The sequence below is a fragment of the Rhineura floridana genome, chromosome 3 (genome assembly GCF_030035675.1).
Source record: "Rhineura floridana isolate rRhiFlo1 chromosome 3, rRhiFlo1.hap2, whole genome shotgun sequence".
Classification (NCBI taxonomy): Eukaryota; Metazoa; Chordata; class Lepidosauria; order Squamata; family Rhineuridae; genus Rhineura; species Rhineura floridana.
Genome location: NC_084482.1, coordinates 229,456,052 through 229,475,887, shown reverse-complemented (window position 1 = coordinate 229,475,887; position 19,836 = coordinate 229,456,052). Strand labels below are relative to the sequence as shown.

General features: G+C 45.0%; 2 protein-coding genes across 2 annotated transcripts; both read right to left on the bottom strand.

Moving 5' to 3' along the window:
- Positions 1-4,675: 4,675 nt before the first annotated feature.
- Positions 4,676-6,648, bottom strand: LOC133381880 (HLA class II histocompatibility antigen, DR alpha chain-like). Its single transcript, XM_061621446.1, has 2 exons — positions 5,919-6,648; positions 4,676-4,765 (listed from the first exon to the last, which is right to left on the bottom strand). Exons 1-2 carry the CDS (start codon positions 6,149-6,151, stop codon positions 4,762-4,764), a joined length of 237 nt encoding a protein of 78 aa, XP_061477430.1. The 5' UTR covers positions 6,152-6,648; the 3' UTR covers positions 4,676-4,761.
- Positions 6,649-6,809: 161 nt separating this feature from the next.
- On the bottom strand, positions 6,810-17,198 carry LOC133379108 (zinc finger protein 239-like). Its single transcript, XM_061613717.1, has 4 exons — positions 17,058-17,198; positions 10,314-11,874; positions 7,131-7,349; positions 6,810-6,898 (listed from the first exon to the last, which is right to left on the bottom strand). The coding sequence occupies exons 1-2, from the start codon at positions 17,196-17,198 to the stop codon at positions 11,116-11,118; spliced, it is 900 nt and encodes a 299-aa protein (XP_061469701.1). The 3' UTR covers positions 6,810-6,898; positions 7,131-7,349; positions 10,314-11,115.
- Between the last annotated feature and the right edge of the window lie 2,638 nt (positions 17,199-19,836).

Sequence of the window (19,836 nt, the reverse complement as noted above, 5' to 3'; positions counted from 1 at the left end):
AAATACTCCAGACAACCGTTGCCCCAACCCCCTCCCTCTGCATTATACTAGAATTTCAACCATCAAATATATTCAAGAGAAATCAATTAAACAATTTCAAGGAAACCATTATCTGTTGAGCTGCTGCTGACAATTAACAGTGTAAATCATCTTCTGAAGCATATGCAATACATGTGAGAAGGATCCTGGAACTGTCGTTGATCACAAGCTGAATATGAGCCAACAGTGCAATGTCGCTGCAAAAAAGGCAAATGCTATTTTAGGCTGCATTAACAGAAGTATAGTTTCCAAATCGCATGAAGTATTAGTTCTCCTCTATTCAGCACTGGATAGGTCTCATCTTGGGTGCTGTGTCCAGTTCTGGTCTCCGCACTTCAAGAAGGATGCAGACAAACTGGAACGGGTTCAGAGCAGGGCAACAAACATGATGAGGGGACTGGAAACAAAGGCCTATGAGGAGACACTGAAAGAACTGGACATGTTCAGCCTGGAGAAGAGAAGACTGAGGGGAGATACGATAGCACTCTTCAAGTACATGAAAGGTTGTTACACCGAGGAGGGCCGGGATCTCTTCTCGATCATCCCAGAGTGCAGGACACGGAATAATGGGCTCAAGTTGCAGGAAGCCAGATTTTGACTGGACATCAGGAAAAACATCCTAACTGTTAGAGCCATATGACAATGGAGCCAATGACCTAGAATGGTAGTGGGCTCTCCTACCCTGGAGGCCTTCAAGAGGCAGTTGGACAGCCATCTGTCGGGAATGGTTTGATTTGGATTCCTGCATTGAGCAGGGGGTTGGACTTGATGGCCTTAGAGGCCCCTTCCAACTCTACTATTCTATGATTCTATACATTTGCACCAAATGGCACTGGATGTCTCTGCCTGCTCTCCTCCTTGTAGAAAACGCAGGTCGTGGGTATTCTTCTTCATCAGAGCAACAGTGTGGATATTCCTTAGCCAGCTTGCAAAGTCCAACCCTTCCAGGTCTCTCCATCTTTGAACAACTGTTTGCCTCGCAGCAATCAGTAATAAGGATACTAAGTCCTTAAAGGTAACAGTCCGATCTCGCCCCTCGTATAACGATAACCAAAATAATTCCCCTGAAAATGCAACACTTTCTCCTGTTACCCCAGCCAATTCCTTGTGGACCATCATCCTGAAAGACTCAATGCGCGGTCACGTCCTCCAAAGGTGGAAAGAGGCACCCTTAAGTCAGCATCCACTCTGACAGTGTGAGCTAAATGTTGATACCGTTCAACAGAGCTGTACTGGAATACAATAGCACCTATAACAAATTTAGGCGGGAGGGGGGAAAGTCTCCTGTAAAGCCACTGATACTGACTTAAGAGGTTTAGCAGACCAAAGGGCACCCCATTGGTAATCCTCTATTTGTATCTGTAGATCATCCCCCCAAAGTCTTTTAGTCACACACGGGGACCCCATTTGGGCTTCTAGCATGATTTTATAGCTTTGTGCAGCTATCCTCTTCCCACTAAGACCACTGTCCATTATTACTCATTGAAATTGGGTGATTTAAGTAAATGTATATACTCAGGTTTGTTAGGATGGAAATGTATTTGGACTTGATATGATTTTAATATCGGTTTATTTCCCTGTGACCTGACCTGTAACCTTCCAGTGGCTCATGATTAATAAAAGCCTGTTCTAGCTGGATTTCATTTCCTTCCCTATCTTTCTCTAAATGTAAAAGTGATTTAATGGCCCTGCCTGTAGCTATTCCTCCCCCATATCTGTTTCTCTGTTCTCCTCTGACTGCACCGCTTATCTCAAGGCCGCATACCTATGTAGACCCCTAGCTGAAAAGAAACCAAGATGTGCCTTTCTTTGTTATTCTAAAAGCACCCCTTTCCTGCTATCTACATTGATACTTTGTCTAGTAGAAGACCGAATGTCTGAGAGCATTCTTATCTCAAGCACCCCATTTCTTATGTTTTGATATTACTATGACTAGCCATTTTCTTGAATGTAGTGACGCATGAACTCCCCAGTTCTGTTATCTTTGGGGAAACTATATAACTCTCTGCTCTTTCAATAAACGGGGCTCCCACTTCTGAATAGCACCTTGCTTGAAGGTACTGGGACCCCTTTGCAAAGGTAAATATCGTGCGTGTGTGTTATTTAGCCTCTGGTAGTGGATCTTGCACTCAACTCCGCACCTTACCCGGATGTTTGCGAGCTGAGGAGACAGTGGCGGCTCGCGTGTTGGGTTTGGACCTAACAGGTTAAACAAATATCAGAACGTAAGTACATGAGAGCCCTGCTAGAACAGGCCAGTGGCCCTTCTAGTGCAGCATCCTGGTCTCACAGAGGCCACCAGAGGCCTCAATGGGAAGCCCACAAGCAGGACCGGAAGGCTAGACCACTCTCCCCTTCTGCAGTTTCCAACAACTGGTATTGGGAAGCATACTGCCTTGCCTATAGAGGCAGAACAGAGCCATTATGGCTAGTAGCCACTGATAGCCTTATTCTCCATGAAGTTTGTCTCATTCTCTTTATTTAATTAGTATTTGTTAAATCTATATCTCACCCTTCTTCTCAAAGAGAGCCCAGGGCAGCAAAAAAATTATAAAACACTAAAAACCTCTTGAAAATTGTTGCTACGTGCCTTCAAGGCGACTACAACTTATGGCCACCCTATGAATCAGCGACCTCCAAGAGCATCTGCCGTGAACCACCCTGTTCAGAACTTGTAAGTTCAGGTCTGTGGCTTCCTTGATGGAATCAATCCATCTCTTGTTTGGCCTTCCTCTTTTGTCTTAATATTGTTGCTTCCTCCCTGCTAAAACAAGATGAGCACAGCACATGCCTTGTTTCTTTTATTTGGGCTGATTGCAGGTGTTGCCACCAATCACCATATGCTGACAGGCAACAAAAGGTTTCGCTTTTGCAAAACTGAAGACTTGTGATTGTCATAGAACGTCCCAGGCTGCTTCAGGCTAGGAGGGGCATTTCTCCAGGGAAGAGGGAGATCAAAGGTGCAAACAGTCTTGTAAAGTTTACGCCACCCCAATTTTCTCCTTCACCCTTTTCCTCTGGATCATCACTTGTCAAACTTCCAACTTCTGAGGACCAACCCATCTGCTGTGGAGTTCCAGGGAGAAGTTGCTGGGATCATCGTAGCTGGGATCTCTAACACCCACCCCCAGCCCCCACTTAATGCCATGATATGGCCCTCCCCCATCTCACCACTTTGGAGTGAGGCCATCTCAGTTTCAATCTTGTTCCCTCACCACTATGCAGTGCCTTGCAAGTTTGTGTCCTTTGCAAAGAGTTTCCTCTCCTTTTGTTCTCCTGAAGTTGAAAGAGGATATTGAACAGCACCAGACCCAGGAACAATCCCTGGGAAGCCACACTTGATGCATGATACGGACACATGACATGCACCTTGCTGGCACCCATTGACCCGCTCCCCTGCCTCAGTTTTATACCCATTCTCTCTCAGCCTTACCCTGACTGATTCAAATTGTCCCAAATGTTCTTGCTTTGTCATGTGTGATATGAGTCCAGCCTGGAAACCTCCGTTTGGTGCAGGAACTTGCATGGTTTGCAAGGCAGGCTTCCTCCCTGAACGGTTTGCCTTTATAATGTGCAATATGTATTCAGAGCTTCACAGAAGATTAAAACCACTGAAAACACATCCTCAAAATCTGAATTTTATTCATTGTTTTTGGAAACATGGCGCATGTCTATGAACAACAGAGTTTGGATTGTGCAGATGCCACCTGGAATATTTTGCAGGAGAAAAGAGAGCCTTCACTTCAGACAGACATTTCTGTACCTGGATGAATATGATATTGGGGCCTGTAGACAGCGATGGATCAAGCACCTGAGGTCACTGCAGTGTAGCTCACAGAACTGAGGAAGCCTCTCTCCAAAAACTAGAGATGGGGGTGATTGTGGTGTGGATGAATTGCCACGCTTTGTTGCAAATGTGGCTGTTGGCACAGGGTCTCCTTGTGCCCTGCAGCTGCCCTCAATGCAAGGCAAGAAGCCCCCTCCCCTCCAACTCTCCAGAATATGACATACCAGCCTCTGACAGGGCCAGGAGGAAGATCTGCTCCCCTGGGCATCAGATGGGGAGAGCCCATGACTGGGGAGTGTTAGCACCCCAAGTCCAAGCCAAGGAATCTGCCCTGGACACTGTGCAGCCTCATCACCCGAGCAGAGGGTCTCGCTTGCATCATCCTGCAGATGGAAAGAGCGGGAATTAACCCTCCTAGGTCAGGGTCCTCCCAGGGGTGTGCATTCTGTACCTGATATTGCATAGACAAGATAGCATCCTAAAACATTTAATCTTCGGTTGTAGAAACTAATACATTTCTGCTCTAATAAATGTGGCATGAGGCTTTAAAAAGTGGAAGTACCCACTAAAATCTGAGACGTTGCAGGGGGGGGTGTGAATGGGAACAGTACAATGCCCCTCAGAGGTCCTCATCCTGCCCTATGGCAAGCAGAAACCATCTTTTTAAAAGTATGACATATCTGAGTTCTTTGGCTGATGCTGAAATACACCAGCGTGGAGTTCCCCAGATGCACTGATGCCACATCAGCCTTCGACTCTCTGTTGCTCTTTTGATGCCAGTGGGGTGCTTTGGGGAGGGCAGAGCAGGCCAGGTGAGCACATGGGCAAGCAAGTAGCAGGTCCTTCCAGCTGACTGAAGAAACAAAGTCTTGGGAGATGCATTTCAGGGCACTGCAGAGAAACCGTCAGGAAAGGGCTACCTGTCTCCTTCTTGGTTATCTGGAAGGGAACGAGAGGGGCTGGTTAGCTGGGAGCCATTTCCTCCTCTGGGTGCCCCTCTGCAATCTTGCTCTAGTGGAATCAGGTGTCTGGTGTAGCATGTGGCACCCAGAATAGAATATGTCTCTCTCTTTTTTAAAAAAAACAATGTTTAAGATAAGTTTCTAGACCTTGTGGCTGCAGAGATCCCTTTTCTCCTCCAGTTTTTATGGCTAACATTCCCCACCCTGTCTTTCTAGTGGATAGACATCCCTCCACCACTGACTATCTCTGTATAAAATCTCCCTTTTCAGTCACATGGCACGTCTGAAAAAGCAAAGTTCTTTGAAGCAGAAAAAGGTGTGTAAAAAAAGTAAAGTCTTTGTAGCAAAATGTGGGTTTCCTTGGCACATAAATATTGTTGCAGGATTTAGGTTTGGGAGTGAAGGTTAGGGACACAGGGCCCATACATGCCACACCCCACACATTGCTCTCACTTGTGGGCACCTTCAGTGAAACCTGATATTTCATCACATCCTGATTAGCTTCAACAGGAGAGGAGTCCTTGGGACTCAGCACTGAAGAAGTCAGAGGTGAATATGGCAAGAGGATGATTAAAGCAGACAAACTCTGTACGTGTAAGAGTGTAACACACTGAAATCTGGCCAGGCCAGGTGTGGTCCCTGTTGTGACACACAGCCAGCATCGGGCACAGAGCTCTGTTGGCTGTTTCCCTTTGGAAACAAGAGAAGTGCTCCCTCAGTGACCTTCAACATGTGACCCAGGAGACTGAAAGGCCAGTGCTGAGATCTGAGCATCCTCTGGGCAGGATGACGCCCATCCCCATCCCCCCACACTATGGCAAAGCCCTTTGGAGGGTGATTCCCATTCACTGGGAAGGAAGTATTCTAGATGCAAAGTAAGTGTGGCTCCTTGGAGATGTGGGTCCCCAAACGCTGAAGGTTGCAGGCCTGGAGGAAGGTCTTCTCTTGGGTGAGGGAGCCCCTGTGGCTGCTGAGAGTCATTCATCCTCTACCGGATGCTTCCACTGACACAGAGCATGGCAGCCCCCTTTGGCAACTCCCCGGACCCCCAGCTGCTCCCTCTCTTCTGCCGGCTGCCATCTCCATGCTGTGGCAACTTCGCTTGGGTGGGATCTCTCTTTCTGACTCACATGGGGCCCCTGCGGTGGTTGCTGTCCTCCTTCATCCTCATGGCTTTGATGAAGATGATGGGGCCAGCGATGATGCCCAGAATGCCAATGCTCAGAATGCTCAGGCCGCAGAGCACATTCTGGGCCGTCTCGGGAATGAGAGCCAGCTCCTTGGAATCTGGTGGAGAGGAAGAACGGACCATGCATGAGAGCTTGCCTGTGTGTCCTCCATCACTCGCAGAGGAGAGAGCCATCCTCCCTCCACCTGCCCCCTGAATCCCAAGCTGAGCTGCATCCACGTCGCCACCTTCCTGCCCAAGAAAGGCCCTCTTGCCATGTTCTCTCAGTCGCCCCAAAAGGTGCCCACAGCCTACTTGTTGCTTACCTTATCCAGGATGGGACTGTGTGAGCAAACACACACAAGGACATCTGGGGGCACAGAATTCATCACCCTCTGAGACTACCATCTTTGCTTTATAAAAAAATACAAGTTACTACACTCTAGTCCTGAAAATTGAAATGAGTAGCAATATCTCACGAAACCTCAGAAGACAGGCAAGCTCCTTCCTCCCCCTACAGCTGGCAAAAACAGAGTAAACTGTGCAAAACAGGAAACATGTTGAAGTTGCTCAGATCTTTAGAATGTATTTCTTATGAGTTCAGAATCTAGATTTCTGATTTTCAAAGCAGGGAGAAGGTCAGATCTAGCTTACGCCAGATCTTCTCCGTCCTCCTCTCGGGGAGGCCCCAGTGCTCTACCTGGCAGACGTAGAAGTCCCCCTGCTCCAGGACAAAGGTGAGGTAGGAGAACTTGCAGAAGGTGTTGTCCACGCTGGGGTAGAAGTCCGTCTCCTCCATGCCCTGCGAGACCACCTCATTGTTCTTCAGCCAGGTGATGTTCAACACCGGGGGAGAGAACCGGTCCACGGAGCAGATGAGGATGTTGGGGTCCCCCAGTTCCACCGGATTTCTAGGGCACACCACTGTTGATGAAGGAGCGACTGTGGAAGAAGATGGATAGTGGACATCAGTGAGCCTGGAACTGTTTTCAAGGTGGCGGGGCTCTAGACTAGTGGGCAGGTCATGTCATGATGACCTACTTTCAGGTCCATTTTTACATCTGCTTATTTAATGGGTTAAATAAATAATAAATCTGTCATATTCTAGCACTGTCACAATGATAAATACACTTGGAGATCTTTTGTAAAACATTATAACTTTTCCATTTCTTACTTTAAAATAAAGATGTATGAAATGAAAAATGAAATGGACTGCCTTCAAGTTGATTCCGACTTCTGGTGATGCTACAAATAGGGTTTTCCTGGCAAGCGGTGTTCAGAGGGGGTTCACCATTGCCTCCCTCTCAGGCTGAGAGGCAGTGACTGGCCCAAGGTCACCCAGGGAGCTTCATGGCTGGGTGGGGATTCGAAAGCTGGTCTTATTTTATTTTATCTTAAAATTAATTAAAAGTACAATAAATTAAAATAAATAAATATATCAGAGAATACATTTTAAAGAACGATAAAATAAATGAAAACATCTTAAAATATGCAATAAATAAATAAAATAAAGATTTTAAAATAAATAGTATAGTTGTGTTTCTTGTATTCTGTTATTTATTATATTTAATAACAACTCTGTCCCCTTGACAGATATTCCCACTATTCTACTGTCATACGTAACTGGTGGCTTTGTACCATACATTCCAGTCCATTGTGGCTCCTGATCAGCCAAGCTGGCCAGGGACATCCCAGGACGTGACAACACGTTCCTTTAACTATCACCATGATGCGAGGCCAAGTTTGGTTCCCCTTAGAGTGACTGGAAGTTCTGTATGAAATTCCACTTATAAGTACACTGCTATAGAGAAAAGGTTACTTTTAAATCACCATATTGGTGAAAGCCACACAGTATAGACAGTGATTAGGGACCACAGTTAGGGAAAGCGTAATTCTGAGCCAGCCACTCTCCATCAAACACAGAGGGATGAAGAAAGGCAGACCACCCCAGAATACCTCTCACCTCGAGAACACAGTTACATCGATGAAGTAAAATTACACACATCATGCTATTCTAAAAATCAGTATCAAACCCAGATGTTATGTCCCTTCCACTTTGATTCTGTTATGAAGACTTTCCATATCTCTACAGCATTCCAAACCAGGAATCTCTAATAATCTGTTTTCCCAAGACCAAATAGTGAAAAATTCATTAATGAAAAGATTATACACACAAAATACTCATTAAGGGTAGTCACTCACAGTGAGGTGAACGTGACCCTTGCCTGATAACCAGGTTTCACCCACAGGATTCTAGGATGTTATGATCCACTGGATATATTTTCTTAATTTTATATATCTACATAAAAGCAAACGTATAAACTAAAAGGGTATGTGAATTCTCCATAATCTTAACTAAACCCCTCATTTTTACCATGGGAAGAGCTAATCAGCTCCCCCAGCACTAGTCACTTTCCTCACTTGCTCATCAACAATATGACATTAATCGTACGCACATACTTCCTTCGCTGTCATGATTTGGCCAGTGCAACTGAATTCCTTTTCTGTGATCGGAAAGCCTGTGGCCTTCTTTGTTTGATTCCTTAGCTCCTTGTGATCTTATTATATTTCATAAAGCTGTACCTTTCACATCAATGTTTATATGTGTGAATATATAAAAATCCATTTTCCCTCCTCACTCTCCAGGGCCCAAATTGCTTGGCACCAGGATGCTTGAGGGGTCCTCCATCAAGAGCAACTCCAGTTTGGGTTCCTTCTGGAATACAAACAAAAGACCCCGAACTGGAGTTGCTCTTGCCCCACTTCCAACAGGTTTAACAATCCATCCCTCTGCGCAAGGAGCTAGAGAGAGTGAGGGTCCCCCAGCCAGCTAGGCTTGCCTACTTTTACCTGTGCTGTTCTCTGCCTGACTTCCTTCCATGGCAAACTAATATGCTCAGGGAAGCTGACCCGTCCCTCCGTCTTCTTCTTCGACTGTCTGAGAGAGAGGAGACGCCTTTGTCTCTGGTCTCTCTCTCCTGAGCCACGAGGGCAACTCCCACGTCTGGGCGTTGCGCCTCCAACTTAGTTAGAACTAGGGATGCCTTTCCTATCTACTACGTATTTCTAGAAATAAAGGAGCCTTTCTTGTTTTACTGAGTCTTAAGTCTCAGTGATCCATAAACCTTCTTTATACTTTTTACCTAAGAAGACTGTCTGTTGTTTATTTAACTAGTGTGCGCAAGAGGAAGGTGGGCCTGGCTATTCTCAGTTCCGCTCCTGCGTCTACACTTTGCTAAGAAATAGGACTACAAACCGTTCCTATTCCACTGAAACCAAACAGATGGTGCCCGCGATGATGCCCAGAATGCCAACGGCCAAGCCCAGGGCACAGAGCACCTTCTCCATCATCTCAGGGATGGGAGATGGCGCCTTGGAATCTGGGGAATCCACAAGACGACCTCTCCTCTTATTCCATGACTGCTAAGCTTCCTCAGAAGCCTTTGGTGAGGTACCTTGTCAAACGCTTTTTGAAAGTCTAAGTACACTATGTCCACTGGATCACCTCTATCTATATGCTTGTTGACACTCTCAAAGAATTCTAATAGGTTACTGAGACAGGACTTTCCCTTGCAGAAGCCATGCTGGCTCTGCTTCAGCAAGGCTTGTTCTTCTATGTGCTTAGTTAATCTAGCTTTAATAATACTTTCTACCAGTTTTCCAGGGACAGAAGTTAAGCTAACTGGCCTGTAATTTCCAGGATCCCCTCTGGATCCCTTTTTGAAGATTGGCATTACATTTGCCACTTTCCAGTCCTCAGGCACGGAGGAGGACCCAAGGGACAAGTTACATATTTTAGTTAGCAGATCAGCAATTTCACCTTTGAGTTCTTTGAGAACTCTCGGGTGGATGCCATCCGGGCCCGGTGATTTGTCAGTTTTTATATTGTCCATTAAGCTTAGAACTTCCTCTCTCGTTACCACTATTTGTCTCAGTTCCTCAGAATCCCTTCCTGCAAATGTTAGTTCAGGTTCAGGGATCTGCCCTATATCTTCCACTGTGAAGACAGATGCAAAGAATTCATTTAGCTTCTCTGCAATCTCCTTATCGTTCTTTAGTACACCTTTGACTCCCTTATCATCCAAGGGTCCAATCGCCTCCCTAGATGGTCTCCTGCTTTGAATGTATTGATAGAATTTTTTGTTGTTGGTTTTTATGTTCTTAGCAATGTGCTCCTCAAATTCTTTTTTAGCATCCCTTATTGTCTTCTTGCATTTCTTTTGCCAGAGTTTGTGTTCTTTTTTATTGTCTTCATTTGGACAAGACTTCCATTTTCTGAAGGAGGACTTTTTGCCTCTAAGAGCTTCCTTGACTTTGCTCGTTAACCATGCTGGCATCTTCTTGGCCCTGGTGGTACCTTTTCTGATCTGCAGTATGCACTCCAGTTGAGCTTCTAATATAGTGTTTTTAAACAACTTCCAAGCATTTTCGAGTGATGTGACCCTCTGGACTTTGTTTTTCAGCTTTCTTTTTACCAATCCCCTCATTTTTGTGAAGTTTCCTCTTTTGAAGTCAAATGTGACCGTGTTGGATTTTCTTGGCAATTGGCCAGTTACATGTATATTTAATAGCACTGTTTTTAATAACATGCATAAGGTTTGTCCCCTGTATGCATTCTGTGATGCAAAGTAAGGTGGCTACTCTGACTGAAGCTCTTTCCACACTCGAAGCATTTATAAGGTTTGTGCCCTGTGTGAGTTATTTGATGTTGAGTAAAGGCACTACTCTACCCAAAGCTTTTTCCACACTCCAAGCATTGATAAGGTTTGTCCCGTGTGACATCTTAGATGCAAAGTAAGGTTGCTACTCCACCTGAAGCTCTTTCGTACTCAAAGCATTTATAAAGTAAGTCCGGTGTGCAACCTCTTTGATGAGAAGTAAGGGAGCTACTCTTACTGAAGCTCTTTCCAAACTCCAGGCATTGATAAGGTCTGTCTCCACTGTGACTTCTTTCATGTGAAGTAAGGTTGCTACTCTGACTAAATCTCTTTCCACACTCCAAGCATTTATCAGGTTTCTCCCCTGTATGAGTTTTGTGATGAGAAGTAAGGGTGCTACTGTCACTGAAGCTCCTTCCACACTCCAAACATTTATAAGGTTTGTCCCGTGTGAGTTGTTTGATGTGAAGAAAGGTGGCCAGTGCACCTGAAGCTCTTTCCTCAATCCAAGCATTTATAAGGTTTGTCCCCTGTATGAGTTCTGTGATGCGAAGTAAGGTTGCCACTCCGACTGAAGCACTTTCCACACTCCAAGCATGCATAAGGTTTGTCCCCTGTATGAGTTCTGTGATGCAAAGTAAGCTGGCTACTCTGACTGAAGCTCTTTCCACACTCCAAGCATTTATAAGGTTTGTCCCCTGTATGAGTTCTGTGATGCGAAGTAAGGTTGCCACTCCACCTGAAGCTCTTTCCACACTCGAAGCATTTATAAGGTTTGTCCCCTGTGTGAGTTCTTTGATGCGAAGAAAGGTGGCTTCTCCACCTGAAGGTCTTTCCACACTGCAAGCATTTATAAGGTTTGTCCCTTGTGTGAGTTCTTTGATGTGTGTTAAAGTTCCTAATGTGACTGAAGCCTTTTCCACACTCCAAGCATTTATATGGTTTGTCCCCTGTGTGAGTTCTGTGATGTGAAGTAAGGTAGCTACTCTGACTGAAGCCTTTTCCACACTCCAAGCATTTATACGGTTTGTCCCCTGTGTGAGTTCTTTGATGCGAAGTAAGGGTGCTCCTGTCACTGAAGCTTTTCCCACACTCCCAGCATTTATAAGGTTTGTCCCCTGTATGAGTTCTGTGATGCGAAGTAAGCTGGCTACTCTGACTGAAGCTCTTTCCACACTCCAAGCATGCATAAGGTTTGTCCCCTGTGTGAGTTCTTTGATGCAAAGTAAGGTTGCTACTCCACCTGAAGTTCTTTCCGCACTCGAAGCATTTATAAGGTTTGTCTCCTGTGTGAGTTCTTTGATGCGAAGAAAGGTTGCTTCCCCACCTGAAGTTCTTTCCGCACTCGAAGCATTTATAGGGTTTATGCCCTGTGTGAGTTCTTTGATGCGAAGTAAGGTTGCTATTGTCACTGAAGCTCTTTCCACACTCCAAGCATTGATAAGGTTTGTCGCCGGTGTGAGTTTGTCTCTCCTCTTGTCTCTTTGCTCCATCTTGACTCCTCAGTTTCTGCTCCTGCACCTTCCCCTCATCTTTTTCCAGTGATACTTCAGATGTTTCTCCCTCAGCCTTGACACCCCAGATGTATCCTGAGGGAATGAAAAGAAAAGGAGATAAAATGCTGTGGAGAAATCCTGTGAATATATCATGATTTGTCCTATGAAAACATATCTCTTGGAGCTCTGTTGATATCATGTTTGACTGTCAAAGGTCGAGGCCTTGTATGGAGTTATTTTAGCAGTGCTTGGTAACAGGTTGTGAGAAGAGATGTAGAGAAAGACAATTTTAACAAAAATCTGTGCTCTTGTTCCTCCATTTAAGGTGGACAGCCCAGTACTTATGCACAGCTAGAATGTCCAAACCTAGGATGGATCCTATCTGAGAGGAACATGGTGCTTTCCACTGCCCAGAGGGCAGCTTGCATCCCCTCCCTCCCAAAATGTTAGCCCCGTTACCTGCAACACAAGACAATGCTGGAGGATGACACTCTGCAAGCTTCTGTGGAAGAAAAGTGGACAAGTACGAGTAGCGCTGTGACTAATGGCACAGCTGGGTCAAAGCCAAAAGGAAGCCCAGAGGCTGATGCGCACAGATGCGAAAGGAGAGTCCGGAGTTGTACAAGGTACACAATAGGAACATAGAATGTGAGAAGCATGAACCAGGGAAAGTTAGAAGATGTCAAGCAAGAAATGGAATGCATCAACATTACAACAGTTGGTGTGAGTGAATTAAATAATGGGAAAGGGACAAAATATTTTATGCAGGAAATCATAAATGAAGAAGAAATGGCATTGCTCTAATAGAGAGAAGTGACGTAGGAAAAGCACTTAGGAGCTATAATGAAAACCCTGAGTGTGAGTGTGGGGCAAGGTCAAACTCACTCTGAGAGTGAGAAACCCATCCACATAACCATCATCTCAGTCTATGCTCCAACGACAAACACAGAAGAGGAAATTGAGAGATTTTACACAGAAGTACAGGAAGAAATTAAAAGGAAATTTAGACGGAGGGATGTTGAATAATCAACAGGGGAACACACTGATTGATTGAGGTAAAATAAAGGGAGGATGGAAGCAATACACTGAAGAACTCTGTAAAAGAGATGCAAGGATGACAGATTCATTCATGGAAGAACCATATGATGAAGAACCAGACATTTTAGAAAGTGAGGTGAAAGCTGCTCTTAAAATACTTTGAAGAAACAATTACCAGGAATATATGGCATACCAATAGAGTTGCTACAAGCTACTGAGACTGAATCTGTCCACATTTTGACAAAACTTAGTCAACAAATATGGAAAATAAAACAATAGCCCACAGACTGGAAGTGTTCAATATCCTACTCCAGAGAAAGGGGATCCCAGGGAATGCAGTAATTTTTGAACTATTGCCTTAATATCCCATGCAAGTAAAGTGAAGGCTCTTACCATATATGGAGCGAGAAGAGCCAGATGTCCAAGCTGGTTTCAGAAAGGGAAGAGGTACCACAGATCGTATAGCAAACATACGTTGGATAATGGAACGGAGCAAGGAATTCCAGAAGGAAATCGCCCTGTGCTTTATAGATTACAGCAAAGCCTTTGACTGTGTAGATCATGAAAAACTATGGAATGCTTTAAAAGAAATGGGGGTGCCACAGCATCTGATTGTCCTGATGCGCAACCTATACTCTGCACAAGAAGCTACTGTAAGGACAGAATATGGAGAAACCGATGGGTTCCCCATCGGAAAGGGTGTGAGACAGGGTTATATTTTATCACCCTATTTGTTTAATCTGTATGCAGAACATATCATATGGAAAGCGGGATTGGACCAAGATGAAGGAGGTGTGAAAATTGGAGGGAGAAATATCAATAATTAAAGATATGCAGACAATACCACACTACTAGCAGAAACCAGTAATGATTTGAAACGAATGCTGATGAAAGTGAAAGAGGAAAGCACAAAAGCAGGACTACAGCTGAACGTCAAGAAGACTAAAATGATGACAACAGAAGATTTAGGTAACTTTACACGTGACAATGAGGACACTAAACTTGGCAAGGGGTATCAATACCTTGGCACAGTCATTAACCAAAATGGAGACAATAGTCAAGAAATGAGAAGAAGGCTAGGACTGGGGAGGGCAGCTGTGAGAGAACTAGAAAAGGTCCTCAAATGCAAAGATGTATCACTGAACACCAAAGTCAGGATCATTCAGACCATGGTATTTCCGATCTCTATGCATGGATGTGAAAGTTGGACAGTGAAAAAAGCGGATAAGAAAAAAATCAATTCATTTGAAATGTGGTGTTGGAGGAGAGCTTTGCGGATACCATGGACTGCAAAAAAGACAAATAATTGGGTGTTAGAACAAATTAAACTAGAACTATCACTAGAAGCTAAAATGATGAAACAGGTTATCATACTTTGGACACATCATGAGAAGACATGATTCATTAGAAAAGACAATAATGTTGGGAAAAACAGCAGGGAGTAGAATAAGAGGAAGGCCAAACAAGAGATGGCTTGATTCCATAAAGGAAGCCACAGACCTGAGCTTACAAGGTCTGAACAGGGTGGTTCATGACAGATGCTTCTGGAGATCACTGATTCATAGGGTCGCCATAAGTCGTGATTGACTTGAAGGCACATAACAACCATCAATATAAATGTAATATCAGTCTATGCTCCAATGGCAAACACAAAAGAAGAAATTGAGAGATTTTACACAGAAGTGCAGGAAAAAATTAAAGGGAAATTTAGACCAAGAGTAGGGATGTTGAATAATCAACAGGGAAACACGCTGAATGACCAAGATAAAATTCACTAATAGGCAAAAAACCTTGCGGTTTAAGAACGTACCTGTAGCCCACAGATATTTCTATCAAACTTTCAAAAGCAGGGAAATTGGGCAGCTCTAGTGAATGCACCAGGGGAGCAGGAGACCTGACCTCTTCTGAGATATTGGACTGCCCTACAAATTAGTCAGAATGCAAACACCATTTGGGTTGGTCTTTCACAGTCCAATCCGCTTCCTGTGTACCTTGGAAGAATTTGGTAACATGTGCCTCTGAGCATATGGTGAGTGGTGGCAACACCTCCAAAGATGGAGAATTATATTTTTGTATGTTTGTTGGTGTTCTTCTTACTTTGCTTCTTTCCTGTGTTTCTAATGTTTCTACAGAGAATCTAAACTAGAAAATTTTATTTCCCGCATTATTCACCCTGGAAATCAAATTTATTTATTTTCATTAATTTCAAAGTCTTTTTATTGGTCAACGTCATATGATGGTGAAGACAGCCTTTTGTGTTTCAAATTGGAGGTTCTATTTCTATTTTGGGTGCATTAACAGTTGAATCTGAAACTGCAGTTTGATGAAAAATCATCGAATCACAGAACAGTAGAGTTGGAAGGGGCCTATAAGGTCATTGAGTCCAACCCCCTGCTCAATACAGGAATCCAAATCAAAGCATTCCCAACAGATGGCTGTCCAGCTGCCTCTTGAAGGCCTCCAGTGTTGGAGAGCCCACTAGCTCTCTAGGAAATTGGTTCCATTGTCGTATGGCTCTAACAGTTCGGAAGTTTTTCCTGATGTCCAGTCGAAATCTGGCTTCCTTCAACTACATAACTCTAGCTGTTGGGGGAAAAAAGGATGCATGTTTTCAGCCTGCTATGTTTAAACAACTTTATTTAAGGCAAGGTGGGCACAGTCAATTAAAAACATAGATTGTTTTCTGCAGCTGTCTGTTGGGCTGAGAGGTGTGTCCCCTTTCGGCCAGGGCTCTCCTCAGAAGTCTGATGGTTGGGTACGGCCAACGTCTGGCCCCGCTGTGCCCCCCTTTTGCAAGTACAGCTGAGTTGCTTAGCTTGCAGTTTTTCCAGGTGAGATTTTAACAGATCCAGCTTCAGCACGATTTCATTTTGGTCTTCTGTAGGCAAGTCATGAAAGGATTCTACCAGCCGCATCTCTTCGTTGTCAAGCAGGGCAGGCTCCTTGTTTGTAGAGCTCCTACTCGGAAGGGGTATTGGGAGGCTAAGTCCATGCTGGGGTGGAGGCACAGGGCCTGTGGAAATGTCTAAATCTATCAGGTTGGTAGGGGCATGGGGCTCATTTCCCTGATTGTTTTTTGGAGAAGGGAGGTGGGAAGGGCAATAAGGCCAGAGGAGGCGCCACATTCTCAAAAAGCCTTAGGACTGTGATCCCCCTTGCAAGGAAGGCATTTCTATGAATGTACACCATTGTAGCCAGACTCCAGTCCCTGAAGGTGACCACCATGCACACGCTCCAATAGTTATGAAACAGGTAGTCAATGTGAAATATGTTTCTTGTGTGTAACTGGCCAGGGACAGCTGTCTCTAGAGTTTGTGCTTATATTGGCATAAAAGCCCTTCAGGTTTTGGGTAGTTCACTAAAACCAGCTTGCGTCGATTCAGTACTAGATTCCAGTTGGAGGTTTTTGCACATTCATGTAAGGGCTGCTCTATTACAGGGAATGTGGGCCCAAGGACTTGGGCTGCCGAGACTGGGCACAGCTCCTGAGATGACTGTGGTAAGGGAGACAATAAAGGGGAAGTGCATGGGGTAGGGCAAGCTGGGACAGGAGCACTCTAAGTTCCTTTGTGCCTGGCTTCCTCCTTAGATTTTGATGCTGGTTCCTGAGACGCAGGCCCGTCGAGTAATTTGAAGAGTCGGTGGAACCTCATTTTCCTGGATCGTGGGGGTTTGGGATTTTTGATGTTTTCGCTCTTCTTTGGAATGCCCGCTCCAGTCACAGGCGCTTTTATTGTTAGATGTTTGACTGCGCACCACCCCGGTCTGTGGGAGGGGCACGGATGTTTGGGAGCCCACACTTCTCACTCCAGGGCCTGAGCTTTCACCCCCATTGGACTGGCCTGCCTTTCTCGAGATTTCCACCAGGGTGCTTAGGAGATGGTTGCATTCAGAAAGAATGGATTTTACGTGTCCCAGGTCCTCCAGCACCAGGAAGATCCAACCTTCAATAGGGGCTTTAGAGTCAGAAGTCACTGTGGATGATTCAGGGGTGTCATTCTGGTTCTCTAAGCCCAAGCTGCCTATCGGCTCTATCAGTGGGTTGTACATCGAATCCTTTAGTTCTCAAGCTGCAGCAAGGAGAAATCTTCAGCTGCAGCCAGCTCAGCTGCTAAATCCACGGAGGCAAAATCCTCCTTTAGTCCAGTAAAGTTGGTTTTATAATCCAAAATCCAGTCCAGATGAATATTTGAGGAAGGCGGCGGAATCAAGGGCGCCTCTTTGAGCTCAGAATCCTCCTCCGTGGGTGGAAAAAACTGGGTGATTTTTGTTTGTTGGGCCCGCAGCTTTGAAGGGACCTCCCCCACAGTCGGAGCAATTCCCCGATCCCTATATCCCTTTCTGGTGAGCACCATGATAACAGGGAGCTCGCCCAAACGAAAGTAGAAACGGGGAGGAAAAAAAGGGATAAAAAAGGGAAGTAGGAGTAGGCCACGGCCTTAAACGCCTGAAGACTTTTATCCCTGTTACATTGGACTTGGGCGACCTGGTTTCCCGGGGGCTGGCAGGCCCTTATCTTCCCTCTTGACAGTTCGCCTGAGGTAGCTTTGGCTTCCCTCCAGATAACAGTGAAGGCTTGTAAACTACGAAGATTGTCCGGCTCCCTGCCGAGTTGCTGAATTAGGGCTCTCCAGGCGAAATGGAGCCTTTGGGAGTTTACGAACGGTTAGACCAGGAATCTCTGGGCCCCTTGAGAACTTTAGAGTTGAGTGTTGCATTGAAAAAACAAAGGAAGCCAGGGACAGAACAGAAGGATAGAATGCTGGAGATTTAAATGTTGGATGTTGGATCTGGCGCAAGCAGATGCCCAGGATGCAGAACAGTATAGTGACAGGCTAGATGCCAGTTGAAGGTATGAGCCGGACAAGCAATAAGTTTTAAGAGTTACTTTACTGACAATATATCACAGCTCTCTCTGTACAAACTCCTCGACCCCCACACTCACAAGTGTCTGCTGGCCCTCTATATAGATAAGGCCAGCTGCCCGAGCCTAGGTTGCATAGCAACGTGTCCTTGAAGATGGCTCGAGCTCTGCCAACTTTCGCTTCTAAGTCACGTAGCTCACTTGTGGAAATTTAACCTCTGCTTTCTCGGTTTAATAGCCAACATTAAAATACACAATGGAGATAAGAGCGAACATAGAGCACATCTAGAATTTTGCTAGAATATATTTCACCTCCCACTGTTTTATCTTGTGCAGATTGAGACACTTCTGAGGTCCCCTGGAGACTATTCTGCAGAAGTCAGTGACATTATTCCACAATTATGTTTGGAGTTTTTTAGTGTAAATTATGCAGTGTCGCTGTACTTCACATATTCATAGAAATAAAAGCAAAAGAAAATGATTTCCTATAGGAAACTTCACTAAAATCGCAAAGTAAATCAGACATATTTAAAGTGACCATCTGAACAATATGAATTGAATTAATAATGTTGCTTCCTCCCTGCTAAAACAAGATCAGCACAGCACATGTCTTCTTTCTATTATTTGGGCTGATTGCAGGTGTTGCCACCACTCCCCATATGCTCAGAGGCACATGTTTCCAAATTCGTTCAAGCTACACAGGAAGTGGATTGGACTGTGAAAGACCAACCCAAATGGTGTTTGCATTTTGACCAATTTGTAGGGCAGTCCAATATCTCAGAGAAGAGTTCAGGTCTCCTGCTCCCCTGGTGCATTCACTATAGCTGCCCAATTTCCCTGCTTTTGAAAGTTTGATAGAAATCGCTGTGCGCTATAGGTACGTTCTTAAACCACAAGGTTTTTTTGCCAACTAGTGAATTTCCCTGCTTTTTAATCTGGGAGGTAATTAATGGGATCCTGTGCAAGTTTGCTGAAAATGGATTGATCATTTGCATGCTTATTGAGTTCAGTGGGATTTACTCCCCTGCAATTATGCTTAGGATAGGTGAAACTGACCACAGGGGATGGGGAAGGGAGGGGGAGGAGGGAGGGGAAGAAAGGCAGAGGGGAGGACTGGGATGGGAGCAGGCAGGAGGGGGAGGGGAGAAGGACAGATGTGATCATTTGCATATTTATTGAGTTCAGTGCGATTTACTCCCATGCAATCATGCTTAGGGTAGGTAAAACTGACCGGGGGGAGGGATGGAGGGCTGAAGTGGGCAGGGGAGGAGGAAGAAGGAAGAGGGGAGGGGAGGAGGAAGGGAGAGGAAAGGGAAGGAGGGGAAAGGCAGGTCTGATCATTTGCATGATTATTGAGTTCAATTGGATTTACTCCTATGCAATCATGATTAGGATAGATAAAACTGACCATTGGGGAGGGGGAGGGGAAAGAGAAGGAGCATATTGGAGGGGGGCAAAGGAAGGGGGAGTGGAGGGCAGGTTTGATCATTTGTATGCTTATGGAGTTCAATGGTATTCACTTCCGTGCAATCATATTAAGATAGGTAAAAAGGAAGGGGAGGGAAGGGGCAAGAGGGAGGGGATAGGAGGGAGAAGGGAGGGAGGGTTTGGTCATTTGCATACTTTTTGAGTTTAGTGGGATTTATTTCTGTGCAATCATGTCTGAAAATGGAAATGTACTGTCTTCCAGTCAACTGGAGTTATGGCAACCCTTTGAATAGGGTTTTCATGGTAAATGGTATTCAGAGGTGGTTTTACAATTGCATTCCTCTGAGGCTGAGAAGCAGTGACTGGCCCAAGGTCACCCAGTGAGCTTCATAGCTG